Raw genomic sequence first — 26,239 nt, 5'->3', positions numbered from 1 at the left:
TGTGTGTGTGTGTGTGTGTGTGTGTGTGTGTGTGTGTGTGTGTGTGTGTGTGTATTACTTCCTGTCCCAGGAATCCCTTGTGTCTTTTATATGGCTGAGGCATAAAGTTGAGTGAGGTATGAGTGTGTGTGTCTGTGTGTGTGTGTGTGTGTGTGTGGGGGGGGGGGGGGGGGGGAAGCGAAGGACAAGCCTGCAGTACATGTTGGGTGTCTTCAATTGTGGTAGTTGCATCGTGGACGTGAAGGGTCTTTGGGATACGTTGAGTTGGTGTTTGTAGTGTTGTGTGGATGGCTGATGTCCACAGAGTATAGGAGAAAGAGTCACTCGTGCATGTCTGGGGAGTTTAGTTTCAGATGGGTGTATTTTATCCGGTGTGGGGTTTAAGACTTGAGTTGGACGAATATATATATATATATATATATATATATATATATATATATATATATATATATATATATATATATATATATACGTATATATATATACGTATATATATATATATATATATATATATATATATATATATATATATATATATATATATATATATGTATGTATATTCAATATTCATTTTTTTTTTTTTTGACGATTAGTGTAATCGAAGACTTTTTATCAGTGTCGTTTTGGTGTTTCCGGTGCTTTGGAGAGATTGGTAGGTGGGTTACGTATGATCCAAGGGCAACACGAGGCCCAGTACCCTGCTGATATAGGTATTAGGGTCATCCTAATACTGTGGGCTGACAGCACAAGACACACTTGGGCGAATGTTGAATTGAAAAACCATCCAAACAAGAGCCATGTCTTGTGTGGCCTCAGCGTAACAATTCCTCCCTCGTACTTGAGGGACGACATGTACGACCCCTATGGAGTATGGTAGGTAGTTAGGCTGTCGTACCGTCGCCGTGTCTAAGGGTCGTACCGTCGTTCTCAAGGGTCGTACTGCCGTGCTTGAAGGGTTGAGTTTTGATGTGGCGCCCGAAACGCGGGTGAATCTAACTCTCTCTCTCTCTCTCTCTCTCTCTCTCTCTCTCTCTCTCTCTCTCTCTCTCTCTCTCTCTCTCTCTCTCTCTCTCTCTCTCTCTATCTATCTATCTATCTATCTCTCTATCTATCTATCTATCTATCTATCTATCTATCTCTATCTATCTATCTGTCTATCTATCTATCTTTATCTCATTTTGAGATCAAAATATCGAGGTTTCTCAGTGTCGGAAAAAAAATCCTGTTCACTGCGCAGTTCAACGTCGATTTTACAGTTCGGTGGATAAAGGCTGTACGATCATTATACAGGAAATACAAAGAAAAGAAAATAAAAGACTCACTACAAAATTCAACTCTAAACTATTGTACTGTAAGGCTGTATTGTGCATTTTGTTATATAACCAGCCTTCCTGTACGAAAAGTGACGAAAACGTTTTGCCAATTCGCAAGTTGAATTCCGATGCAAAGTTCAAATGTCGAATGCGTCATGGACACCAGACTCAGCGTTAGCGCTGGGTGCGTGATGCTGGTATTTGACTTGCTATCATCGTGGTAATCTCCATTGGAACAATGTGCGTCAGGGAACGCTCACTTAGAGAAGCGGTTGTACATGAAATATTTTTTTTTAAGTACTGGCCCTTATGGACGACTGTACAACCCTTGAGCACGACGGTATGACCCTTGAGCACGACGGTACGACCCTTGAGCACAACGGTACGACCCTTGAGCACAACGGTACGACCCTTGAGCACGACGGTATGACCCTTGAGCACGACGGTACGACTCTTGAGCACGACGGTACGACTCTTGAGCACAAAGGGCACGACCCTTGAACATGAAGGAACCCTTAGGTATGATAATCTGACCTTTTGACCCACTCATCCTCTTAAGGATTAAGCCAAGGGCCAGGCCAACATCCCTAAGGGTCAAGCCGCTATGCTGTTCAAGATGATGACGACTTGATCCGTGGTCGTTGTACCACAAACAGCCAATTATGTAGAATTCCCGGCAGTTTATATGCCATGCCACCCGTTTCTCTTGTCTGGTCTTATGGCCAGCTTTTCATAGTTTATTTCCCACGTAAAGTCTTGCATATTCATCTCAGCTTCCAACCTAGTTTTCCACGTGCGATATTCACTGATAGTCCTCATCAGCTGTCTACGGAGTGAATCTTTTTCCTATCAAACTTAGACTTTCCTCCATTTTTTTCGTGACTTCCATCTTTCTCCATTGTGACCTCCATCGCTGATGATGCATATGGTGTATGAGAACTTCCTGTAGATACGAAAACTACATCGGAACTGATGAGACTGACTGCCGTACGCCATTAAACCAACGGGAGCCTTTAACGCAGACCCCATGGGAGCCAGGTCAGGTCAAAGGCCTAGGGTTTCATACTGACTCGAACCCAGAGGGTCGATGCTTCCACAAGGTCCGTGCTAAGAGCCCCCCTTTTTTGTATGGAGAGCTAAAGCTTTTAATATGGTCAATTCGGTTACGATTTCTATACTCATACGAGGGTCTGACGAGACAAAACATGCTTGACATCATGCAACCAAGACCGTGGAGCGCCTGCCAGGGAACACCAACCACACAAATCAAACATTTACAACATGTTTCAAAAAGGATGTAAACAAAACAGCTTCCGTTCTGCGTCGTCTCTTCACCGGAATCATGGCTGTATTTTCTTTTTAAGTTTTCGCGCGAAAAGCTGCTGGCTGTCAAGGTCCTAGCTGGTGCACAGCTCAGACAATAAAAGACGAGTCTGAGCCACACACACACACACACACCCACACACACACACACACACACACACACACACACACACACACACACACACACACACACACACACGCCCTGAACTGGGGAAAGAATTCTCCTTCACATGACGCACACTTTAACAATAATAACTTTAAGTGATAATTATTCATAAGTGGGTGCAGATTAATTAGTATCCAGGCGTTACGTCTGACTGTTGCTAATGGGTAACTCATTAAACACTTGTTATAGCCACTGCGGACGAGGAATTTGTGAGAGGGTGGAGAGGAGGAGGGGCATGGACGGTGGAGGAGGGGTTGTAGTGGAAGGGAGGGGAGGGGGAGGGGGATAATTAAGGGGGGAGGGGGAGGGGTGTTTACAGGGAGAGCTGGGTGGTTGGGTGGGGGGCGGTGGAGACGACTCCCTCCCCCACACAGCACAGCCAGGCTTCGACGCACAGCGGGTTCCTCTGCTTCCTGAGGGAGGTGCGTGTGGGGTGGGGTGGGGGGGGCCGTCAGAAGACACGGCCCCCCCGGGCTCATGTATATGGAAAGGGCGTTTGTTTTTCTCAACTCATTCAGGTCCTCCACGTCGCTGGCTGATGTCGCAAAGCCTCAGGTGTGGTAGTTTGGAATAACGATGATTCAAGATGTCTCGTGATCCCTTAATTACCGGATGACTGTATCATGGAGGGTCATGTTGTTAGGGGGCAGATGACCCGGGTCTCGCTGCTTCATTAGTCTCTTATTGCTGGGTTGTGATGTGGGGCGCGTCAGCTGGGTGTAGTCTTACACATCTCTCCGGAGGGATGTGATTGGAAGGCTTCCGTCATGGTGCTTTGGTAATTACCCCAATTAGTTGCCATATGTGTGTGTGTGTGTGTGTGTGTGATTACCTATTTGTCACAGACACCGCGACAAGCCAAGTTCACCCACTCATCCTTTTCGTACGTGTCTGTCTGTCATTGTTTACATAACGGCTTTATATGTCTCCAGGTCTTCCCTCGGCGTTTAGATAACACTATATTGAAGAATATAAAATGACAGAGTTAGACGATCTTAGGGATGAAGATGGGAACATCATATCTCGGTATCAAATCTGGGGACATACGAGACTGAAATCGTGCAAGCGGCTGGTACCAAGTGACGGGGGTCAGGATCTCGAGTGGTTCAAGTGGCGCTCTGGGAAAAGACTGACGATGCCATCATCTGGCTGTGAAGTGTCTGCGTCAAGCACAGACACTCAGCGAGAGGGAGGGAACAGGCTCACGTCCTCACCGTCCGCAACGACATATGAAGTACTACTCACTTACTTGATATATGGCAATTTGCTGCGAGTCTGAAGGCCGGGGGGGGAGACCAAGCGATATACACCTGACGCTTAGGAAAACAAGAAGTGCGCCGGGTTAATACACCTGACGTTTAGGAAGAGACAGGAACACGTCACGACATACATCTGACGCTCAGGAAGACAAGCATAAGCCACAAGATACATACAACTAACGTCCAAGACAAAAAAGAATATGGAGATGACGTCGTTTTTGTGTCCTGTGAAAACAAACAGATTAAAGAGAGGTTCATGATAGCGCCAGCTACTGAGAGAGAGAGAGAGAGAGAGAGAGAGAGAGAGAGAGAGAGAGAGAGAGAGAGAGAGAGAGAGAATGTACGTACACACGAGTACCTCCAAGGAGGTTTTGCTATTAGCCAGGTTTTGCACGTCGCGCTCACCGCATCTCTCGCTTGATTAACACTGTTGTTCTCTGCCGCCACGCACATAGCATAGTGATCAATAACAGGAACGTCTCGAGAGTGTTCTTAGCCTCACCTGAGAGAGTCTGTACTTGCAACAGTTTGTTTGTTGTCATCTTGTATCCTGTGTGACGTTGGCCGGTTCTGGCCATCTCCTCGTTTGGGTCATTATATATCAGATCTTGTCTGATATTATAGTGATACATTGTAAGATGTTACGTTGTAGGCTTAAGTGGCGCCCTGTTTGCTCCTCGCTGTGGAGTCTTGAACTCAAGGACGTCTTCTGGGAGTCCTTCAGAGACAGACTGGCAGACACGGACAGATAGACAGACAGAGTTTAGATTCTAAAGTGGTATTCCACGTTGCTTATATACATGCCCACACCTGAACCAGACTGTGAAGTGATCACTAAAATGGTGGTGCGATGATGGTGATACTTCCCTCCCCTCCCCCACCACCACCACCACCATCATCTCCAACACCCTCCCTCTCTCTGGCCCCCTACCACCACCACCGCAGTCCCCCACCATATACGACCGGACCATTAGTTCCAGCTTCCCAGCCAGTGGCCCTCGTGGGTTCTCAGTCATATTCCCATGACCAAAAGTGTGGGCCTCTAACGACTTAGGAAATTTCACGTGTTAAAAGTTCGTTACTACGGTGGTACGAGCCTCGAGCAGAGTGTTGCTGTACAACACTTATATGTCATGATTCAACCTTGAACCTGACCCTTACTTAGGTGTGTACTTGACTACAGTTTTTTTTATATAACTATCTACGTACCTACCAAATTACCTACCTACTTTCCTACTTACCCACATACCTATCTACCTACCTACCAAATTACCTACCTACCTTCCTACTTACCTACCTACCTACCGGCGTACATGCATACACACACACACACACACACACACACACACACACACACACACACACACACACACACACACACACACACACATTCACCCCTCCGTCTGTACTCGAGCAAGACGAACGGTCTTAAGATAACCCAAGATAACTGGAGTGATGAGGGAGACGCCCCTGATGGCTCCAGGGACACACAAGTGACGACACTGCTACACTTAAAAGCCCCAATAAGACACTGGCCTCGGTCGGGACGAGCAACAGTGATAACACACAGTTATCTTAGCTAAACACATCCCAAGTGTGAGTCCCACCCGCTAATAACTACAGTACCCCGTCAGTCCCAAGGCGTATGATGATTCTGAAGCATCAAGTGTGTGTGTGTGTGTGTGTGTGTGTGTGGGGTCGACTTACGATAGCGTCGTTAAGTGAATATTGGGCCATAAGGGTAAAGGAAATGGGCAAAATACGATAGCTCACATCAGCCAGAATGGTAAGGGGATAGATATGGGGGCGTGATTTATCTTGTTTATTTTCTGCTCAGGGGGTGGTCATCTCTCGTGGTAATATAGCATGACTGGCCATGCTACCCTGAACTAGCGGACCATCTGTGTCGGGTCTGTACAATCATGCACACACACACACACACACACACACACACACACACACACACACACACACACACACACACACACACACATCTAGCATACTAATGCGAAAGCTACTCAGACTCCATCACACACACACACACACACACACACACACACACACACATCATGGTAGATGTGTGTGTGTGTGTGTGTGTGTGTGTGTGTGCACGCTCATGACGGTAGGACTGTGGAGAGAGGCGTTTACGTGTCTGATGATAAGTGTGTGTGTGTGTGTGTGTGTTATCTCTCGCCTTCATCCACTGTGATGCGTCTCTTTGGCCTTTCACCGAGTCTTTCTTCAGTACTTTCCGTCGTACTGCCTTTCACCTCGCTTTCCCATGCCGTTCCTTCTATAGAGCTTGTCTTTCCTAGTAATTGTTTTCGCCCCACTTTCCTACCTGGGAGAGCCAGCACCTTACCCTTGGGTAGCTCGCTGATGACTGGGGTGGGCAGAGCAGCTAGGGTGGTGGGTGGGGCTTCCCTAAGGGGGACTGGAGAGAGATTGGGGCCCCACTCCCGGGCCATGAAAATAAACAAACGTGTTGGAAAGCAGGATATTCAAGGACATGTGTAGGATGTTGCCTGTGGTCCTGGAAGTGCATGATCACGTACAAGCCACGTGCACGTACATGGGGTTTGTCTGGCGTAACCCGGGGTGTGCATGTGTGTGTTTACAAGGCTAAGCCAGAAGACACACACACACAGGCAATACTCACATACGTGTATCTGTGTGTACATAAAGAAAGAAGATAAAGAAGAAGACGAATTGTCTCTCGTATTCAGTAACAAATTATGATTTTCAAGTATTGTCAGAAGATAATCAATCAAGACGTGGTCAATTATGAGGAGAGTAATCAATCAAGACGTGGTCAATTATGAGGAGAGTCACAATAGGATAATTAGAAGGAAAGTGTTGGTATATTGCAGTCCTGCAGAGAGCTGTGATGAAGCAGAACAACGACTTACTGAAAACAGAGGAATCAGTGTAGTGATGTAGTGCACCAGACAACCTAAGAGACATTTTCTAGAGATGGAAAGGTTCCAAAAATGAAGGATTTGATCCATAACGTAAGACGAAGTTGAATTCAGTTCAAGTGGAAGGTATCAGTCAAGGAAGAATAACAAAACTTTTTGACTGTGTACAGCAAAGCCACTCTGACCAACTCGTCACTCAATACGTTGGTAGAGTCAGAGGGGAATGTTATATATCCAAATTGAGATTTCTTCCTCACGCATAAGGAAAAAAAAGAAAATATCTCAACACGATACCCCACTCGGAGAGCGGTAGAATGTAATGCTTCGGTTCTTCCTCATGGTCAGGACGGATGTTATAGGATCAGAGAGGAAAAAACATAGGAAAACTCCACAACGCGACGCAGGCTCGGGAAACTGGCAGAGAATTCAGGAGTTTCTTTCCAGACATAAACTGCGAGACGGATTTCCATACAACCAGATCATAGAACGTTTATTTATTGAGGGATCCGAGCAATAAATGGTGTAAGAATTGATTTGTATATGGGAGAGAGAGAGAGAGAGAGAGAGAGAGAGAGAGAGAGAGAGAGAGAGAGAGAGAGGCGTCAACCAGAAATGTGTGTCAACTTGCCAGCGATCATAGCGCCGTGGTTTTAGCACACATAGACGACACTACGTCCAGCCAGGATATGAATATACGTAAGTAAATATAAGTAAGTCATATAAGTAAAGAGAAACAGAGGAACTGATACAAAAAAAAAAAAGATGATACGGTGAACAGAACAAGTGATCGTAAACTCTATCAGAGAAAGTCCATGGGGGGGGGGAGTGATATAGCTGAGTTACATGGAAGGGTTAAAGGTCATTGAGTTAACATCCGTGAGGAAGGAAGGGTCATAGAGAGACGCCATCACAACCATCAAGTCTCGATTGACACCTTCGAGAGCCGATCAAGTACTTCGGGAGATGCGAAGACAGAGCAACTTGAGGTAATATTAATAACAAGAAATTAAGCAAGATGACGTTGTAAAATGAATGTAAAGAGCAATGAACGAATGGTATAAAGTGAGTTATGAAAGTGTGAATGTGGACAACATACAGAAGTTGAACACACACACACACACACACACACACACACACACACACACACAAGTTGTTTCCATCAGAGCTAGTATGGACAAGTTTTTATCAACGTACCATTATTATCCATCATTTCTGACAACCGTTCTGTTGTGTCATGAGGCGTCACTGTTCATGTAACTACACTAACGGGAAAACCCAGACTTGCTCTTGTTAGCCTTGGCCTTTTTGTTCGTATGACCCTTGACCTACTGTTGTTAACCCTTGACCTACTGTTGATAACCTTTGACCTACTGTTGATAACCCTTGACCTACTGTTGTTAACCCTTGACCTACTGTTAATAACCCTTGACTTACTGTTGTTAACCCTTGACCTACTGTTGTTAACCCTTGCCCTACTGTTGTTAACCCTTGACCTACTGTTGTTAACCCTTGACCTACTGTTGTTAACCCTTGACCTACTGTTGATAACCCTTGACCTACTGTTGTTAACCCTTGACCTACTGTTGTTTCTGACCGAGTGCACAGAATCTTTGCCTTGGAACTTTCTGAGGTTCCAGCGTGTGGCACAGAAGTTTAAAGTCCTGGCCAGAGTCCAATGACTCCAGGATTCTGGACCTTGTAGAGCAAGCCTTGGGAAGATAGTGCTAAGACACACGTCTGGCACAAAGAATTACCAAGAGTTAATGTCTGTATTACCTTGTAAACACTGTGTTATATCGACCCTATTGCATGGCCATAGAAGCTATCATATATACCTAATTGTAAACATGAGATTATCCAGTGAAAAAAAAGATAGAAATTGTTAAATAACATTGTAAGTATTAGTGTTAAGGTCCAGATCAGAAATTGTTTTATAAGACATGAGTGAAACTGTAACATTATTTTGACCCCGTGGCGTCCGGTCAAGTGGTCAATAAGGTCAAGGGGTTAACGTACTTCCGGCAACGCTGGCCGGACGCGGACTGCCGGATACTGCCGGACGGCCCCCCCACAAATAGCAACACACTAGGAAAATAATTATCATTCTACCGGCTATGCACGCAAGGGATCCGTTTTCCCTGTATGTGTACGCATGTGATCCCCGTACACACACACACACACACACACACACACACGGGTAGGTGCACATATATACACACACAGGAGTAAAGGCGTGGTACACATATTTATATATTTATATATACACGAGTGCTAAACTCTCTCCTCGTAACACATTGATAGTAATCACTTATAGTAATCACAAATAGTAATCAGACAAGCTAATGCTGTTTCCGGTACCATTGTAACACGAGTCTTGAGCATGTTGTACGACCTTCGAATATTGTGGAAAAGGGTCACTGCTCCCCAAGGGTCGTACCGTCGCGCCACAGTGGTCGTTACTACGTGTTCAAGTGCCGTAAAGTCGTGCTCAAAAAGAGTTCTCGAAATGGAAGACAAGAAAAGCTGCTGTTTGCAGCTGTTGCATTTCTGGTGACTGAAATGACAACACGGCATTGTACAGCAGGGTTTAGATGGATCTAGAACTCTGGAAGAAGTTCTCATCGATGCTGAAATCAACACTGAACGAAAGTAACGTCATAAAGTATGAACAAAGTCAGGGTTTATTTATTGTTGTTGTTATTATTAGCTCACGCCTCACGTGGGGAAGACCTCGTCCTCAATCGATGCTGTGGTGGTGTGGGAGGGAAGTTGAAGTCAAGAACTCAGGTAAATTTGCGGATCATCCTTGAAGATGTCACAGTCTTGGATGCGATGTGGACGTGAAAGACCACGAAGGGGAAAACGACCCGGGTTTTCCAGAAACGTTGAAGGTCTGACAGACCAGCCTAGCTTAACATGGAGTAACATGGAGAGTACAAAACGTGGAAATGGTCCATTCATGTATGATCAAGTGTGGCGCAAAATCAGTGGATGTGTCTGTCTTGTGTCGAATTAAGTGGTACCTGTTGCTCCAGACCAGTGATAAGGACACCTAGTAGAGTATATTAAGGTACTTAAATACGCCAATGGAAGTGTTGAAGGCATCAATGATGACTAATGTTTGCGCCGAATGTTGAAGGTGATATTGAAAACCAATGACAGGGAACCAGATGTTGAATATACTATTGTAAACCAGCAACAGAGAGCCAGGTGACTAATGATTCTGTTGTCGACCAACAACAGGGCGCCAGTGGTTGAGGGACACAGAGGACAATCAAAACAATGGCTAGAACAACGGACGCTACCGGAAGTCTGTTGTCAGAGTTACAACAGAATTTACTGTGCCGTAAACTGGCAACACTGCTGTAGTTTTAAGTTCACGTACCATCTTAACATATGTCAGGGATATTGTGAAGGCTGAGGCATAATTACCTGATGATAGTGCACGAACAGAAACTATCCTTTTGACATCCTTAAGCACGACGGTACGACCCTCGGTAAGGTCAAGCCCTTGTCCTCCATGGGTCGTCCCATCGGTGTCAAGGGTCGTACTGGAATCCTTAAGAGTTTAACTGTGCCAATGGATGTTCAGTGAGACGCAAGAGTTGGTTGATCCTCAGACGTTTCGTAAGATTGGTGAGCAAATTAACGCTTGACTGTTTGGCAATGCTGGAGATTTCTAAATTGCGCGCTTGCCCTGAGGTAAGATATATTATCATTATAAGCATTTTAGCCGAGACCGCGGCTGGTTATTGGAGACAGAAGGGTTAATGGACTCTCGCAGCGGAGCAGGTTAAAGGACTCCCAGTTAAATGACTGGTTCCCCTCCGGAGACAAGGGGGAGGAATGATGATTCGTAAGGACCCCTTCGCTTCCTTCCTGTGTCCAAAACCAGGTCACGACCTTCCTCCTCGAACGCTTGACCTGGCCTCCTTGCCCTCTCTATCACAGTCGGCCGTAGTAAACATATATATGATCAGCCTTGATCCACAACTGCTGATCTGGGGTATAACCCGTTTCCTTTGAGGAGGTTCACGACTTCCCTCATGTCGTAAGTCAGTATATCATGTCCCATTTTTCATTCTATTGTATGGCGTTTCTCTGCCCCTCCCCACCCCTTCCAGTGACTTGATATTTTTGAAATGGTTTCTTTCTGAAGCGAAAGAGAGAAAAAAAATCTGATGTGAAAGAAGGATTTGTATATTTCCTCTTGAAAAAAATCTCCAACACTGATACTCTTCTAAGTTACATACACGTAATAGTGAGGGAGATCATTGTAAATGACAACAGAGGAGGCTAGACCCAGACTTGGGTAATAGTTTAGTCAGGGAAACAAATCGTCCACAACTGCATCCTCTTCCTGGGGCAGGGAGGAAGCCTGGACGATACAGTTCCATGACTCACTGTCTTCAGTGACGTCTGTATATTTTGGAAATCATGAACACGGCAGCATAGATTCACCCCCCCTCCCCCCTGGTCAAGGACGTCAGTGATTCCCCCCTGGTCAAGGACGTCAAAGATTCCCCCCCTGGTCAAGGACGTCAAAGATTCCCCCCCTGGTCAAGGACGTTGTTCATACCGGAGGCTTTCGTCACGAACACGAGCCTTGGTGAGAGGCTTGCGGTATACACCCTGGCGGCGGCAGCGGCAGCGCTGTATATCTGACATCTGCAACAGAAGGGGTCCTGGCCTGGATTTCTATCTGTTCCTCACCCGTTAACGATAGAACTGCTTTACCTAGACGTGCAGATGAGTAAAAGCATCCGTGGATTATTTAACATCAAGATAAATGATGATGATGATGCCATCACAGTTGCATCATGGCGAGGATGTGAGTCAGAATGTTTGCTGCGGAAAGAAAATTGGGGATCGAGACGAAAATGTGAAACGTCGCGACCCACAGGGGAGGCCATGAGTCTCCTGCAGACGGTGCTTCGCTGTCTCGAATCTTTTCTCGTGGTATCGGAATATGTTTTGTTTACCCTTGAGTCTACTAATGCATCCGTAAGGACGGATTTCCTTTTGTCTATTATGGAATACACGTCTTAGACGTTGCGTGTTCGTTTCATAAGGTGTGGCTCATTGTCTATGTCGCTGATGTGTCGAGTCTGAGGTTCGTATCAGTAAAGGTTTACGTATTCCGAATATGAATCGCTCTGTCAGATCTTGATTTGTTGCGTCAGCGTAATGTATTTCACCAGTTTATCGGCTGTTAATGACTTCGAAAACATTTATTCGATTTCTCTAAAGGAAAAAATATGATCAATGAAGATCTCCTTTTACGTCCTTAGAGGATGATTCAATATTTGTTTGTACTTGTTTCGATTCAACAAGGTATCGCGGGTTCGTTATTGCGACACCTGAGGGGTCGCTCTGGTGACTCGTTGCTTCAGATGGTGACGCTTGGGTACAGAATTAGAACGAGCCTCGTGAGGCGGAGGCTTGTGGTCCAGCGCGACGCCAACCGTCGGGGACTGGCCAACATCTTAGCCACTCCCTCTGAGGCCGCCAGTGAACGCCACTAATGTTAACACCGACCAAGTCCACTGACGCTGATAAAATGACAGCTTCGAGGAGATTTATGTACACGTATATATATATATATATATATATATATATATATATATATATATATATACAATCAAGAGACTGTCTTCTTATCGAATTACGTCTCGTAGTATTGATGGAGGCAGATGAATAACTCGGGATCTTATCATTTTATGTCCCGTCCCTCCACAGGCGATATTATTGGCTGCATCACGCAGGCACATCAGGGATATCTCTCTCTCTCTCTCTCTCTCTCTCTCTCTCTCTCTCTCTCTCTCTCTCTCTCTCTCTCTCTCTCTCTCTCTCTCTCTCGTGTCTGTGATCTTCCCGTCCTGCACACGGGTGGGGCAGACCCACCCCTGCAATCCTCTCTCTGTTCCTCACGCGCTCGACCACTTAAAGGGCTGTTTACGCAGTGAATAATCCTCTGCATCGCGTTACAACCGTTCTTAAACAACAACAACCCCACCCACCTACCCACCCACCCACCCACCCACCCACCTACCCACCCACCCACCCCCTCCCTCCCCTTCCTTCCCCCATCCCACCGACGCAATTGACACAGTTAAACCAATGAGGTTCTTTCTCAACCAGCGATCCATTGGCCCTGAATGTTATGCATGGAGAGGAAAGCACATGTTAGGCAGATGTGGTTGATGAGTGAGGGGTGGGTGGGTGGGTGGCGCAGGTCATGAACAGGGATGTCGCACAGGTGTTCGCCCCGTCCAGCAGAGCTGTAGGCAAACGTTTCTGGTGCTAGAGACTTATAAGATTAAGGTACGACGGAACGAACCAAAGTAGCTGGAGAGGGGGAAGGGAAACTTTATGAAACAGTTCCTGGGGGAACGGAAGGTATTTCAGCACCTGGGACGGTGTACACATGGGCACGGTGGCACGTGTTGTCCCTTGAGGACGACCTAACAGGCCCCTTGAGCACCACGGTACGACCCCTTGGGTCTAATATAAACTGACCTCCAGTTTTACCCCGGGGGCTTCAGTCGAAGGCCATCATACACGGTGTGTCGTACACCGCAGAGGCTCAAGGGTCGTACCGTCGTGCCCAAAGGAGATAATGATGATAAAAACAGGGAAGCGAGAGGCCATAGGAGTATCGTGTTTACTGCTGTGTTAGTGATGTCCTGACAAGTTTAAACTTGCGTAATTCACGGCTGCGATAAAGTGCAACTGCTATGTTAACTTTGGCCTTCGTGGCTACTACGTTATAAGTGGCTCTTATGGCTATGATAAGTCGTCCAGCTGCTGTGTTATCAGTGGGCTTCATGGTTAGGATAAGCCGTCCAAGCTGTGTTAAACCATCATGGCTAGGGTAGGAAGGCGTCTTGTGTGAATATGACTACGGGAATATTTCTCCCTCAGACTACTAAAATATTACTCACCCTTGACTATATGAATATTACTCCCTCGTGACTCTTAAAGAGAATATTTCTTCCTCAGACGACTGAATTATTACTCCCACGTGACTGAAAGCCACAGTGTCTTAAAGCCACATTGTCTTTCTGACGCAGCTGGAAGGTGGGCAAGCGTATCTAAACAGCGTAATATTGATATGGGGAAATACTGCGGGAAATGCTGATCTTGGAGAGGGAGGCTGTCTGAGAGCAGGGAGGGGATAGAGGAGGGAGGATGGTATGAGCCTTGAGCACGATGGTACGAGCCTTGAGCACGATGGTACGAGCCTTAAGCACGATGGTACGAGCCTTGAGCACGATGGTATGAGCCTTGACCACGATGGTACGAGCCTTAAGCACGATGGTACGAGCCTTGAGCACGATGGTATGAGCCTTGACCACGATGGTACGAGCCTTGAGCACGATGGTATGAGCCTTGACCACGATGGTACGACCCTTGAGCACGATGGTACAACCCTTGAGCACGATAGTACGAACCCTTGAGCACGATAATACGAACCCTTGAGCACGATAGCACGAACCCTTGTTAGGGTATGGTGATGTAGCCTTTGACGTGACCCTTAAGAGTCAGGACAAAGGCCAGGCCTTCATACTCTTGAGGGTCGTGCGATCCTGCTCAAGGGGTGTAGTCTGTGGAGGACCAGCGAATGGAAATCCCCAATGACTGACGTGTACACTTCTGACGAAAATTTGGGGTCTAGGTTTTTTATGTATTATTTTGACACCTTCATGTTCGTAGTATGACACCCTAGTATCTCTTATAGGACACCAGGTGTTTGTTTGTGTCGTATGACGCCTTTGGTGTCTGCGCTGTATGACACGCTGATGTTCGCTGTATGACACCTCGGTATTTCCCGTATACGAGTGTACGTTAGAAGGAGAACTGGGCTTCCCTACCCTTCGCCAGTCCACGGGGACTGGGGCTAGAGGACCCCCCCCTCCCCCACTGAGTCCTAGGAGGTTGAGAGGAACACTGGTCTGAAAAACTGATATCCACAACATGTCCGTTCATCACAGTGTACATGTACATGAGAGGGAGAATATGGTTGTAAGAAAAAAAAAAAAAAGATACATGATTGCAGTGCCTCACGGTCGCTCAAACATCGGTTGGACGATCAGATATTTTCAGTTCTTTCGTGATGTTTGTGTTTTCAATGGGATCAGATTCCATAGCATTTGATTGTAGGACACAACAGGTCTTTTGTCGCGTGTTGACGGGACTAGATGATCCTGTAAACAGGAAGACTATAACTTGGGAAGTGTGTGGGCGAAGGACTATCAGTAATTCTTGCAATGAGAGGGGGCTGGGTTGAGGGAAGCCATGAATAAAGCGAGTGAAGGCCTTCCCTTGTATCTCGTGGTGACGTAACTGTGCTGGTGGGGAAGAGGAGGTGGTGGTCGGTCAGCCGACGTTCAATTCGACCCCTTCAGGACATTCTCCACGTGGGTAATCACCAGCTGGGGTGATCGACAGGAACAGTATCACAAGACGAACGTGCCAGCAGCAGAAAGGGGGGGGCCCACAGATCACACATCCGGTAGCAAGCGAGGCTTCGACGTGAGTGATGCCAGTTGTAGCGCACTTCATGAGCCAAGTTTGTTTACATATGTGAGGGACGGGTCCTTGAAGGTGGATGAGGGCTTCCGGAGGGTGGTCGTGGGGGAGGAGGCTGTGGCAAACGGATCATAACGAAATCACATCGCGATGGTAAACAGGAACACACACACACACACACACACACACACACACACACACACACACACACATACACGCTCGAGCGCACAGTAGTAAATACGCATACTACATTTCTTAAGGACTCGGGTTTCATTAACGCAAATCAATTTGTGCCCATCACGGGCCCTCCGCCGTGTGGTGCTGTTAACGAGTGAGAGGACCAGAAACATACGCAGTGGATGTTTAGGTTCGCCTTGCATCTGACTAGCACATAACACAAGGAACCCTACGTACATGACCACACCCTATCTAACCTAACCCAAAAGGTTAAGGTCATTGTTTCACTTCAGTAACTTCCCCAAGTCTTTTACCGTATTACAAATTATTCCCTTTAAAGAAAACTTCACTTCAATAACTTCCCCAAATTATCCCCTTGAAAGAAAACTGAACGTCCATCAAAATCAGAATTTGGTATTGAACTTATTTGACTTCGTTTAAAAATTCGTCTTTGTAATCATAAGATTTCAAGACATTAACTGTTTCGTGTGTGACTACTGTTTGTGTTTGTGTGTGTGTGTGTGTGTGTGTGTGTGTGTGTGTGTGTGTGTGTGTTAAGACCCGGACTTGATATAGACCTCTGTCCGTGACTGGAGCCTCCAACTTAAAAAGAAATGGACACAACGGATAGTATTAAACGTAGAAACGTCTGAAGAAGCAAAGCTAAAATCCTAACCCTTGGTCGGCTCCTTGGCCTATCATTGAGGACCATGGACGCCCCTGAGTTATATCTCGACCCAGGTTACGAGCCCGCGTCTGGCTGGCTGCGCCTGACACACAAACGTCTGAGGGAGGTCATACGTCTTAATGGACTAGGGTAGCGCGTGGATCAAGGGTAGCGCGAGGATCAAGGGTAGCGCGGGGTTCATATCGTTGCCTAATGACTATCATCAATTATATAGATATATAAAGACCTAAGGAGTGGTGTGTAGCCACCTCACCCTGCGCCACAACATCAGGTGGGGTTGATGTGAGCCTGACTACAGATGTGGTCGGTCAGATGTGGACGATGTCTTAACCTCTCACAAGATAGCGAGGGAAGTCCAGGCTGGTGGATTCATCTCTCCCGCATCTTCCCATCCTGACAACCACATAGACGGCCACGAAAACTTGTGTGTCCTGGACGTGGTAAACCACCTTTCCCACCTGTGCTTCCACGCGCACATGTCTCTTCCCTCCCCTCCCACCACACACACACACACAACACCCAGGCCCCTATTCCAGGTACACACCCCACCCTTTCCGACAACCATCCACCACTTGCCGACACTGCTTCTCTCTCTCTCTCTCTCTCTCTCTCTCTCTCTCTCTCTCTCTCTCTCTCTCTCTCTCTCTCTCCACATAGGCCTCCTCCCCTTCCTGGTAGCCGACCACTCCCTATTCCTTCCCGGTAGCCCCACCCTCCTATCCACACATATCCCATATGTGTGGGTGTGTGTGTGTGAGAGAGAGAGAGAGAGAGAGAGAGAGAGAGAGAGAGAGAGAGAGAGAGAGAGAGAGAGAGAGCGTTCCGTCCTTGTTATCTGCCATGAACGCATCTGCCTACAGCTCCTCTGACTTCGTGATAGTATATATATATATATATATATATATATATATATATATACACACACACCTCTAGCATACTGATGCGAAAGTTACTCAGACTCCATCACACACACACACACACACACACACACACACACACACACACACACACACCTCTAACTCAAATGTATATCATCGCCTTTATCGTTATACGCAATATAGAATATATATAGCTGGCATATAGTAAAGTCCTGGCCGCGCACGTAGCACGCATACCACACCAAATAAGACTGGGTCTTGTGTACGCACATGCTAGACTCGATACTGTCCACTTTTGCGTTAGAGATGAACAGCATCCGCTAAAGATAAGCGTTCCTTACGCTAAAGATGAACACTTTGTGGTCCTGGTGAACGCTTCTACGGTGAAGACGAACGCTTTTACGCTAAAGATAAATCCTTTTACGCTAAAGGGAGATGACCATGCTGGGCGGGTGTGGGCATTCCCCAGCACCGGTCAAAAAACTGGCTGCAGCCATCTCACCACAAACGCTGGAGAGAGGCTGGACGAAACTGCTTCCCGGACCTGCATGCATGTCGCCGGCCATGACGATGGACTGAAACACAACAGCCACGGATCATGTGATGAGCCATGACCTCAACAACGTTGATTTATTCAACTTTATGATAACCATTTTCACAGTGTAAACCCTTGGATTATCATATGAATGATAAGACATTGAAAAGAAATCTAAACTAGGTTTATTCATGGCTTAACACTGGTTTACTGTTGTAAACTCACTAGGCTTATGGAAGTAATATAGTTTACATGAGTATTCATCGGGTTTACATAGCATAGATTACATGAGTACCATTCTCTAGATGTATGTGAGTAACATGGTTTACATGAGTGGTACTCACCAGGTTTATGTGAGTAACATGGTTTACATGAGTACCACTCACCAGGTTGATATGCGTAACGATTCATTTGAGTCCTCACTAGGTTGACGTGAGTAACATAGTTCACATGAGTAATACTCACCAGGTTATGGCTTCCTGTCTCTCTTCTCTCCGTTGATGAGTTACGCCGTAACGTCAGGATTCACTGGCGTTACGCCCTGTAACGCGTCACACACGAAAAAATAAACCGCCGCTATTTTGCCTTCAAGTCACATTCCCTTTATCCCGTCACGTGGTTGCGTATGCGGTCGACCCCACCCACTTCTCGTGGGCAATGGAGATGTTTCACTCTAGTTCTAGTGTGTCTCAGGACGACTTGTTATGTCACAGGAATCCGTTACGTTACGGTACAAACGCTGTGACAGAGTTAGTTACTGGGTGTTGTGTCCTCTTCCCATTTTCGCTCGCGACAGTTTATGGAAAACTGGGGACGACCGTAGGGCCTGTTTTCTCGTGACTACGACCCGTACGAATAGGCCTTCTTACACGACCCGGCTTTACGGGAGAGGGATAGGGAGGGAGGGGGGGAGGGGAGGGTCGTCCTCACGCATCGTACGTCCACATCAAGCACGACTTGACAGAAAACGTGAACACAACCATCAGGCACACACAAAAAAAGCAATCCTGAAGAAAACGTGCGACGCGACCACCACACTGCGACAGAATCGGCAGAGTATACGCATCACAGCGGAGCGCCGACACGCCCGAAGGTCACAGTAGCTTGGGAGGGGAGAGAGGGAGGGTCAGGTGGGAGTATACACGCACACACACAGCTTCAACACAGCCACAGGAGAGGTCGAGGGACGCGCCTCATTCAGCCAGAGGGCGCGGGAGCTTCCTCGCCCGCCTGCGTCCGCTACAGACCGCCAGTCAGTACTGAGGATCGCCTCTCGCCTCCCTTGCCTCTCCTCCAGCTGCCGCCGCTGCTCCTACTTCTGCTGCTTCTGCACCTGTTCCTCCTGCCGCCGCTCCTGCTCCGTACTCCTCGTGCTCATCCTGCTGCCACTGCTCCTCCTGCAGCTCCTGCTGCCGTAGGGAAATAGCCACCATGATGCTCCTTGCTTCGATCCTTCATTTATTATTATTATTATTATTACTATTATTATTATCATTATTATGTGTTCGTGTGGTACCCAGCATCTCCCTACAGTACCCAGCATCTCCCTACAGTACCCAGCATCTCCCTGCAGTACCCATCATTTTCCTGCAGTACCCAGCATCTCCCTACAGTACCCAGCATCTCCCTACAGTACCCAGCATCTCCCTGCAGTACCCATCATTTTCCTGCAGTACCCAGCATCTCCCTACAGTACCCAGCATCTCCCTACAGTACCCAGCATCTCCCTGCAGTACCCATCATTTTCCTGCAGTACCCAGCATCTCCCTACAGTACCCAGCATCTCCCTGCAGTACCCAGCATCTCCCTACAGTACCCAGCATCTCCCTACAGTATCCAGCATCTCACTACAGTACCCAGCATCTTCCTACAGTACCCAGCATCTCCCTACAGTACCCAGCATCTCCCTGCAGTACCCAGCATCTCCCTACAGTACCCAGCATCTCCCTGCAGTACCCAGCATCTCCCTACAGTACCCAGCATCTCCCTGCAGTACCCAGCATCTCCCTGCCGTATCCAGCATCTCCCTGCAGTACCCAGCATCTCCCTACAGTACCCAGCATCTCCCTACAGTACCCAGCATCTCCCTACAGTACCCAGCATCTCCCTACAGTACCCAGCATCTCTCATCTCAAGCAATTGTTGACAATGCCAGTCCAGCTGAGAAATTCTTTCCTACTCAAGTAGTCGACCTTGGCGTCCCTCGTCCTGGGAACCTTGTCAGCTCTCGCCTATTGTGGATTATGCTGAGCTGTTGTTGGCAGAGATGAGTGTATTCTTTTATTTGCTTTCAACTTGTTTTCACGTGGCTCTTGGGTCTTACATGTGTTAACACACACACACACACACACACACACACACACACACACGCTGATATTTTAGATAAAGTCCAAGAGAAGATAACATCGTCCCAGATATCACACTCCTCATTCAACATTCAACCCTGTCTTTGGCTATCATTATGATATCAGGATCATGACCTGACATCACACTATTGCCAATTTCAGTGACATTACCCACTGATATTATGCAGCCTACGGGAAAAAACGATAGATAGATAGATAGACAGATACGAAGTTTAGCAGTAAGTAAAGATGTATGAAATTACTGACATTAACCTTCACTTGGAATGTAAGATCGAGGACTCATTATAGAGTTGGTCATTAGAAAAGGTAATTATCATATGAGTGGATTTATGAGGGTAATTATAACTATGAGAGGACCAGCTGTGTTCATGAGGAAAGACATCATAAAAGGAGAATAATTTTTCCTGATTTATAATGCCAATTATAAAGATGATTATTATGGATTTTTGACACTGCAGACTATTAGTCAGAATTCGATAGTGAAAGTATGCGTAACTAAAAGATTTTCCGGTTGGTGACTGTAATTATTGCTTGACAGTGACGGCCTTAACGACCCCTGGTAGGTAGTTAGTAGGCCAAACAACCATCTCAGACGTCTTGATATATTTAAAGATAAGTAATCTTACGAGGCTTACTGTGATTACTAGTAATTACCCAACTAGGAATGGCCTTAGACGGGGTCATGGCTCTCACTGACAAGCCCAACCTAACCTAACCTAACCTAACAGTGATCTGTTATACTGAAGAATACCATCTTCATCTGCTGCCTCACAGTTTGCTATCATTCCTAGATCATCCGATACTGATACTACATGATGGCTGTAATATCTGTCTCATAATCAAAGTTCACTAGGGGAGAAAAAAATGGAGATAAATATCACTTGATCTCGTCCAACACCTTACGATAAGAATCCGATATCGTACCTCGAGATTCCCTGCTTCCGATCCTACATTGTTTATAACTTATCCTTATTTTCTCCTCTATGACTTTTCGTATATAGCTATATCATCACATGAGCCATATAGTAATAAATACTGCTCAATACCGTCCAAGTGTCTCCCATAATACTGGTAACTAAATTCTGATATTCGGGACAAGATATTCAAATTTCAAGCAGCCGCTCTCTCTACCATGGGCCGACCGCTGCCTCTGTAAACAAGACTTGACCATTGTAGTGCAAGGCTCGGTGTTGTTGAGTTACCTCACTGTTGACGCCCCAGTGGCACGCCCTTCGCTGGGACACTGTTTCCAGGACGTCGACCTGAATCAGGAGTCACCTAATTGTCAAGTTAAGTGGCGTAACTGTTTCCATGCGGATCATACTGAGGATAATGTTTTGATGAAAGGTTTGTCAGTCGTCCATTTTGGTTTATTGCCAACTGTCGTATTGTCTTGAGGTAAGCACTTTCTCGAGTGGGTGTGGAGGCCTGATCAACGACTTTGGTGTAGAATTCTAGTGGCAAAAGTCAGTAACTGGATACCCGTCCTGTCATGTCTGCTTTCAGACGCAGCATATTCACCGCCGACATTATAATTTATAGCTCGGCGAATGGTAACACAAGAAGGTCACCACTGCTTCTCATACATCAAAAATACAAGCTAAATGTGTCCTCATATGCGTTGTTATTGACACAGGCAGTATAATGTTAAATTTGGACTTCAACTGATGCTTGGGATTTCAATCTGGGGTTCGAGTACGACAACTGTTGCCTTTGTGTTTTAATGGGTTACGTCACCTTATCATGAAAGGTAAGTTGTCGTTCGGAAAAGAATAAATAAATCATCTGAAAAGAACAGAAACTTTTGGTCACGAGATCAAACTGTTGGAGCGGTTTTGCCACCAGGGACGTCTCATGGCCTCCATCTTCCCCACGCACAGGGAATATCTTGCATGTGTCCAGCAGCCGAGGTTGTGGACAAGAACATAGTCTGGCGTGACGCTTCTCGGACCATTTCCCCACGAAGCCTCGAGCCACTGTCCAGGAAAGTCTCCAACTATAAATCCTTGAACGATTGTCACCCACTCAGCGTACGTAGCCTAGGAAGACTAGGAAGAAAAGTATCACGTCGTCTTCCCCGCGCTTTACAATCATTTGTACATTTCAGGTCACTTGTATAGGAAAGTAGTTGTACACACGTTGGACCGCATCTCTACTCTCATATAACTCTTCAGTCCTCTGTATGTTGTCCACATTCACAATTTCCTCATTCAGTTTGTTTCACTCATGCACAACTTTTCTACTAGACATCTTTTCTCTAGTTGTTTGTCTGGTTTCATGTCAGTGTCTCTTGTTGTTCTGTTCTAGCATCTTTCGAAGAACTGGTCGCTCCTGACGTCATCAAACCGGTTTAAAAACTCAGAATGTTGTGGTCAAATTACCCCTTACTCTTCTCTCTTCCACGGTCATTTAATCTAATGCCTCTTACCTTTCCCTGTATCAGCTCTCATAATTCTATAACCATATTGGATGCCCTCCTCTAGACCTTCTCAATTAGTTTTTTGTATGCCTTTAAGTACGATGACGGGATGTGAGATGCATATTCTACTTTAGCCTAATGTGTAGTAGGCTGTGAGCTGCTTGCTAAAAGGAAGCGCCTGCTTCAGATGGGTCTCTAACAAAGCTGGACACAGAGGTATTTTGATGCACAATCCCAACGGACTGTGAAGATTTTCAGCCTTGTGGTTCAACGTGTCGTCCAAGTGAGCAAGGTATTATGGACATATGACTGAACTGATGATATGTGCTTGTCCTTTTTTACCTGACCCACCCCCAATGAATTAGGAAGTGAGGAAATGCGAAATAGATGATAGTTCGTGAATTATTAAGTGCATGTATAAAAAGTTATATGACAGAATGTCTGTGTGAATAATATCTGCATTATGTGTATGAAGTATTTATGGCATACGTAAATAATACTTAGAACTCATATTTACAGTGGAGTCCATACATATTAAAGAAAATTAGATGCATCTATGAGATTATGCATGAAGGATACATCTTTTCCGTAGATATGTATAATTTTTACAAATTATACATGCAGTTCACAATGTAGATTAAGTAAACAACGAAAAATACTGAGGCTATATCAGATGTACAAGAATTATATAAGGGCAAAAGGAAGATATTACTCCAGACACTGAAAACGTCGAAAACATACAGCGTAGATATTCACATATTTAGAAAATCTACGGAGAATACGCTCATAATATGCGGGTAGTCAGTTGAAAAACCAGCTTGAAATATGCAGGTTAAATGGCGAGTGGGTAGGCAGGCTTACCTCACACTCGTTTCGTTAATTGTGGTGCTCATACTGGAACAATGGTAGGTAGAGTACCTCACACCCCCATGATGCAAACCTTTTGCTGGTGAACTGGTAACTGTAGCGCCGAGATCGAGAAAGCACGGGGTCTTACACACCGTTGGAAAGGTCAGAGGGTCTTTGTAATGGTCATATTCTCACTCAGTGACCTTATGTCTGTACGACATAAACTAGAATGTTTATATGGTGTTCTGCGGAGTGGTAGTCCCTTACAAATGGTGTTCTATCCTGCCGCTTGATAGCTTAGATACAACGCAAATATTAAATCTTACTGCATAGTTTTTTTTTTTTTTCTTGAGGTATGGTCAAACAAAAGCTATATTTAGAGGTAAGTGGGAGAAACACAATGGGAGACCTATTGCTATATGAGTTTATGTATCAGCTGGAGTATAGTAAAAGTAACCTAAATTCCTAATCTATACACATGAAGGTAGAATAGTGAAGAAAATAGATTGCCAAATCCAACAGCTACAAGGCTGTGCGGCCGGGTAAGATGCCCGGGAGGTAACGTTAATTCCTGTTGGAGAACAGAATATTGGATTAGGTTGCGTGACGTCATGGGACAGGACTAGCCCATTGCCAGGCTGGTGAAGCTGTTAACACCATCTTGTGAGGCAGGCAGACCCATCCGAACGCGGAAGGAGACATTTTTCCTGCTCTTATGTTCTTCGCACACTACATGACTCCAGCAACATTTATCATATGATATACTTTCACAGGTACATTAATAAAGAATGGCAATATCAAGATAGTGTAAATTATAAAGAGGATTTGTACTTGTTAAATGATCTCTGGATATATTTCTTTCACCTAATTTCCATGTGGAGAATAATCTTTAAGGGATTGGACACTACAGAACCCCCCAAAAAACACACACACACACACACACACACACACACACACACACACACACACACACACACACACACACACACATATATATATATATATATATATATATATATATATATATATATATATATATATATATTATCCCTGGGGATAGGGGATTAAGAATACTTCCCACGTATTCCCTGCGTGTCGTAGAAGGCGACTAAAAGGGGAGGGAGCGGGGGGCTGGAAATCCTCCCTCTCATTTTTTTTTTTTTTTTTTCAATTTTCCAAAAGAAGGAACAGAGGGGGCCAGGTGAGGATATTCCAAAAAAGGCCCAGTCCTCTGTTCTTAACGCTACCTTGCTAACGAGGGAAATGGCGAATAGTTTAAAAGAAAGATATATATATATATATATATATATATATATATATATATATATATATATATATATATATATATATATATATAAGGGTGAGAGAGATGTGTGGAAATAAAAAGAGCGTGGTTGAGAGAGCAGAAGAGGGTGTTTTGAAATGGTTTGGGCACATGGAGAGAATGAGTGAGGAAAGATTGACCAAGAGGATATATGTCTCGGAGGTGGAGGGAACGAGAAGAAGTGGGAGACCAAATTGGAGGTGGAAAGATGGAGTGAAAAAGATTTTGTGTGATCGAGGCCTGAACACGCAGGAGGGTGAAAGGAGGGCAAGGAATAGAGTGAATTGGATCGATGTGGTATACCGGGGTTGACGTGCTGTCAGTGGATTGAATCAGGGCATGTGAAGCGTCTGGGGTAAACCATGGAAAGCTGTGTAGGTATGTATATTTGCGTGTGTGGACGTATGTATATACATGTGTATGGGGGTGGGTTGGGCCATTTCTTTCGTCTGTTTCCTTGCGCTACCTCGCAAACGCGGGAGACAGCGACAAATCAAAAAAAAAAAAATATCTATGTATATATATATATATATATATATATATATATATATATATATATATATCTTTCATACTATTCCCCATTTCCTGCATTAGCGAGGTAGCGTTAAGAACAGAGGACCGGTCGTTTGAGGGAATGTCCTCACTAGCCCCCTCTGTTCCTTCTTTTTGGAAAAAAAAAAAAAAAAAAAGAAAAAGAAACGAAAATGGAAGCTAAACCTTGCGTAAAGAAATGGAGAATCGTCCAGTTTCATATTCTTTAAATCCACAGTTCATACCGTTCATAGAAGGCTTTAAAACTATAGCATATTTGTGTTATAGTTTTGGGAGTCATTTCCTTGTTTTGGATGTATGTGCACCCCTTTATATTTCATTTATTTAAAAAAAAATCTACCGTAATGTCATTCATGTTTTTTTTCTTTTTCTTTACAGTATGTCCGTAACCCTGACAGACACCCTTCAGCAAACAGACCACAAGTCTCAGAGGTAAGACTTTCTTATGTAATTCATGTATTTATCCACACACTCGGCACGCTAGTCTTTCACATATATCGTTCATTGTTTTTACGTGTGCTGCCACAAAGGTGGTGCAGACAAGCCTCATGGGCGACCCGACACAGGTGGGGAGACACTACAACATCCTTGGTCGGAACCTCTCCCGCAAATTACATCACTATGCAAATTTTATGACTCGTGAACGAGGCCTTGGAAAGGATCAGATGTCTATATATAGGCTGCTAATTTACCGGTAGGTTTACACATCCAGGAAGAGCTGTTCTTGTGTCCCTCCCTCATCCTGATGTTGAAATGTTTGTTTGCAATAGTTTTATCACCGGCAACTATAGAAGAGCATCGTTATAGTTCGTAATACTATCTCTTTTAAGGCGAGATGCAAACTAACGATACAGAGAACATGAACGTTTAAAAAATGCTGAACGTAGTGAGTGGGCCTTTTTGATCTACCCATAATGGGTTTTACATGATGAGGCCTCTG

At 45.4% G+C, this 26,239-nt stretch overlaps 2 protein-coding genes across 3 annotated transcripts in view; one reads left to right on the top strand and one right to left on the bottom strand.

The window, feature by feature from the left end:
• LOC139746657 (prostaglandin E2 receptor EP4 subtype-like) overlaps positions 1 to 19,050 on the bottom strand; it is a 102,522-nt gene extending 83,472 nt beyond the window's left edge. Inside the window, exon 1 of the mRNA XM_071658095.1 lies at positions 18,255 to 19,050. The gene's annotated coding sequence lies outside the window, so the exon portion shown is untranslated. The remainder of the gene's footprint in view (positions 1 to 18,254) is intronic.
• Positions 1 to 26,239, top strand: part of LOC139746658 (alpha-(1,3)-fucosyltransferase C-like) — a 249,044-nt gene that overhangs the window by 199,070 nt on the left and 23,735 nt on the right. For both annotated transcript variants that reach the window (XM_071658101.1, XM_071658102.1), the window contains one exon: positions 25,678 to 25,731. In XM_071658101.1, coding sequence (XP_071514202.1) covers positions 25,679 to 25,731 — 53 coding nt within the window. In that variant the 5' untranslated portion in view covers position 25,678. The remainder of the gene's footprint in view (positions 1 to 25,677; positions 25,732 to 26,239) is intronic.

Source organism: Panulirus ornatus, chromosome 65 (assembly GCF_036320965.1).
Source record: "Panulirus ornatus isolate Po-2019 chromosome 65, ASM3632096v1, whole genome shotgun sequence".
NCBI classification, from domain to species: domain Eukaryota; kingdom Metazoa; phylum Arthropoda; class Malacostraca; order Decapoda; family Palinuridae; genus Panulirus; species Panulirus ornatus.
This window is presented reverse-complemented; position numbering and strand designations above follow the sequence as displayed.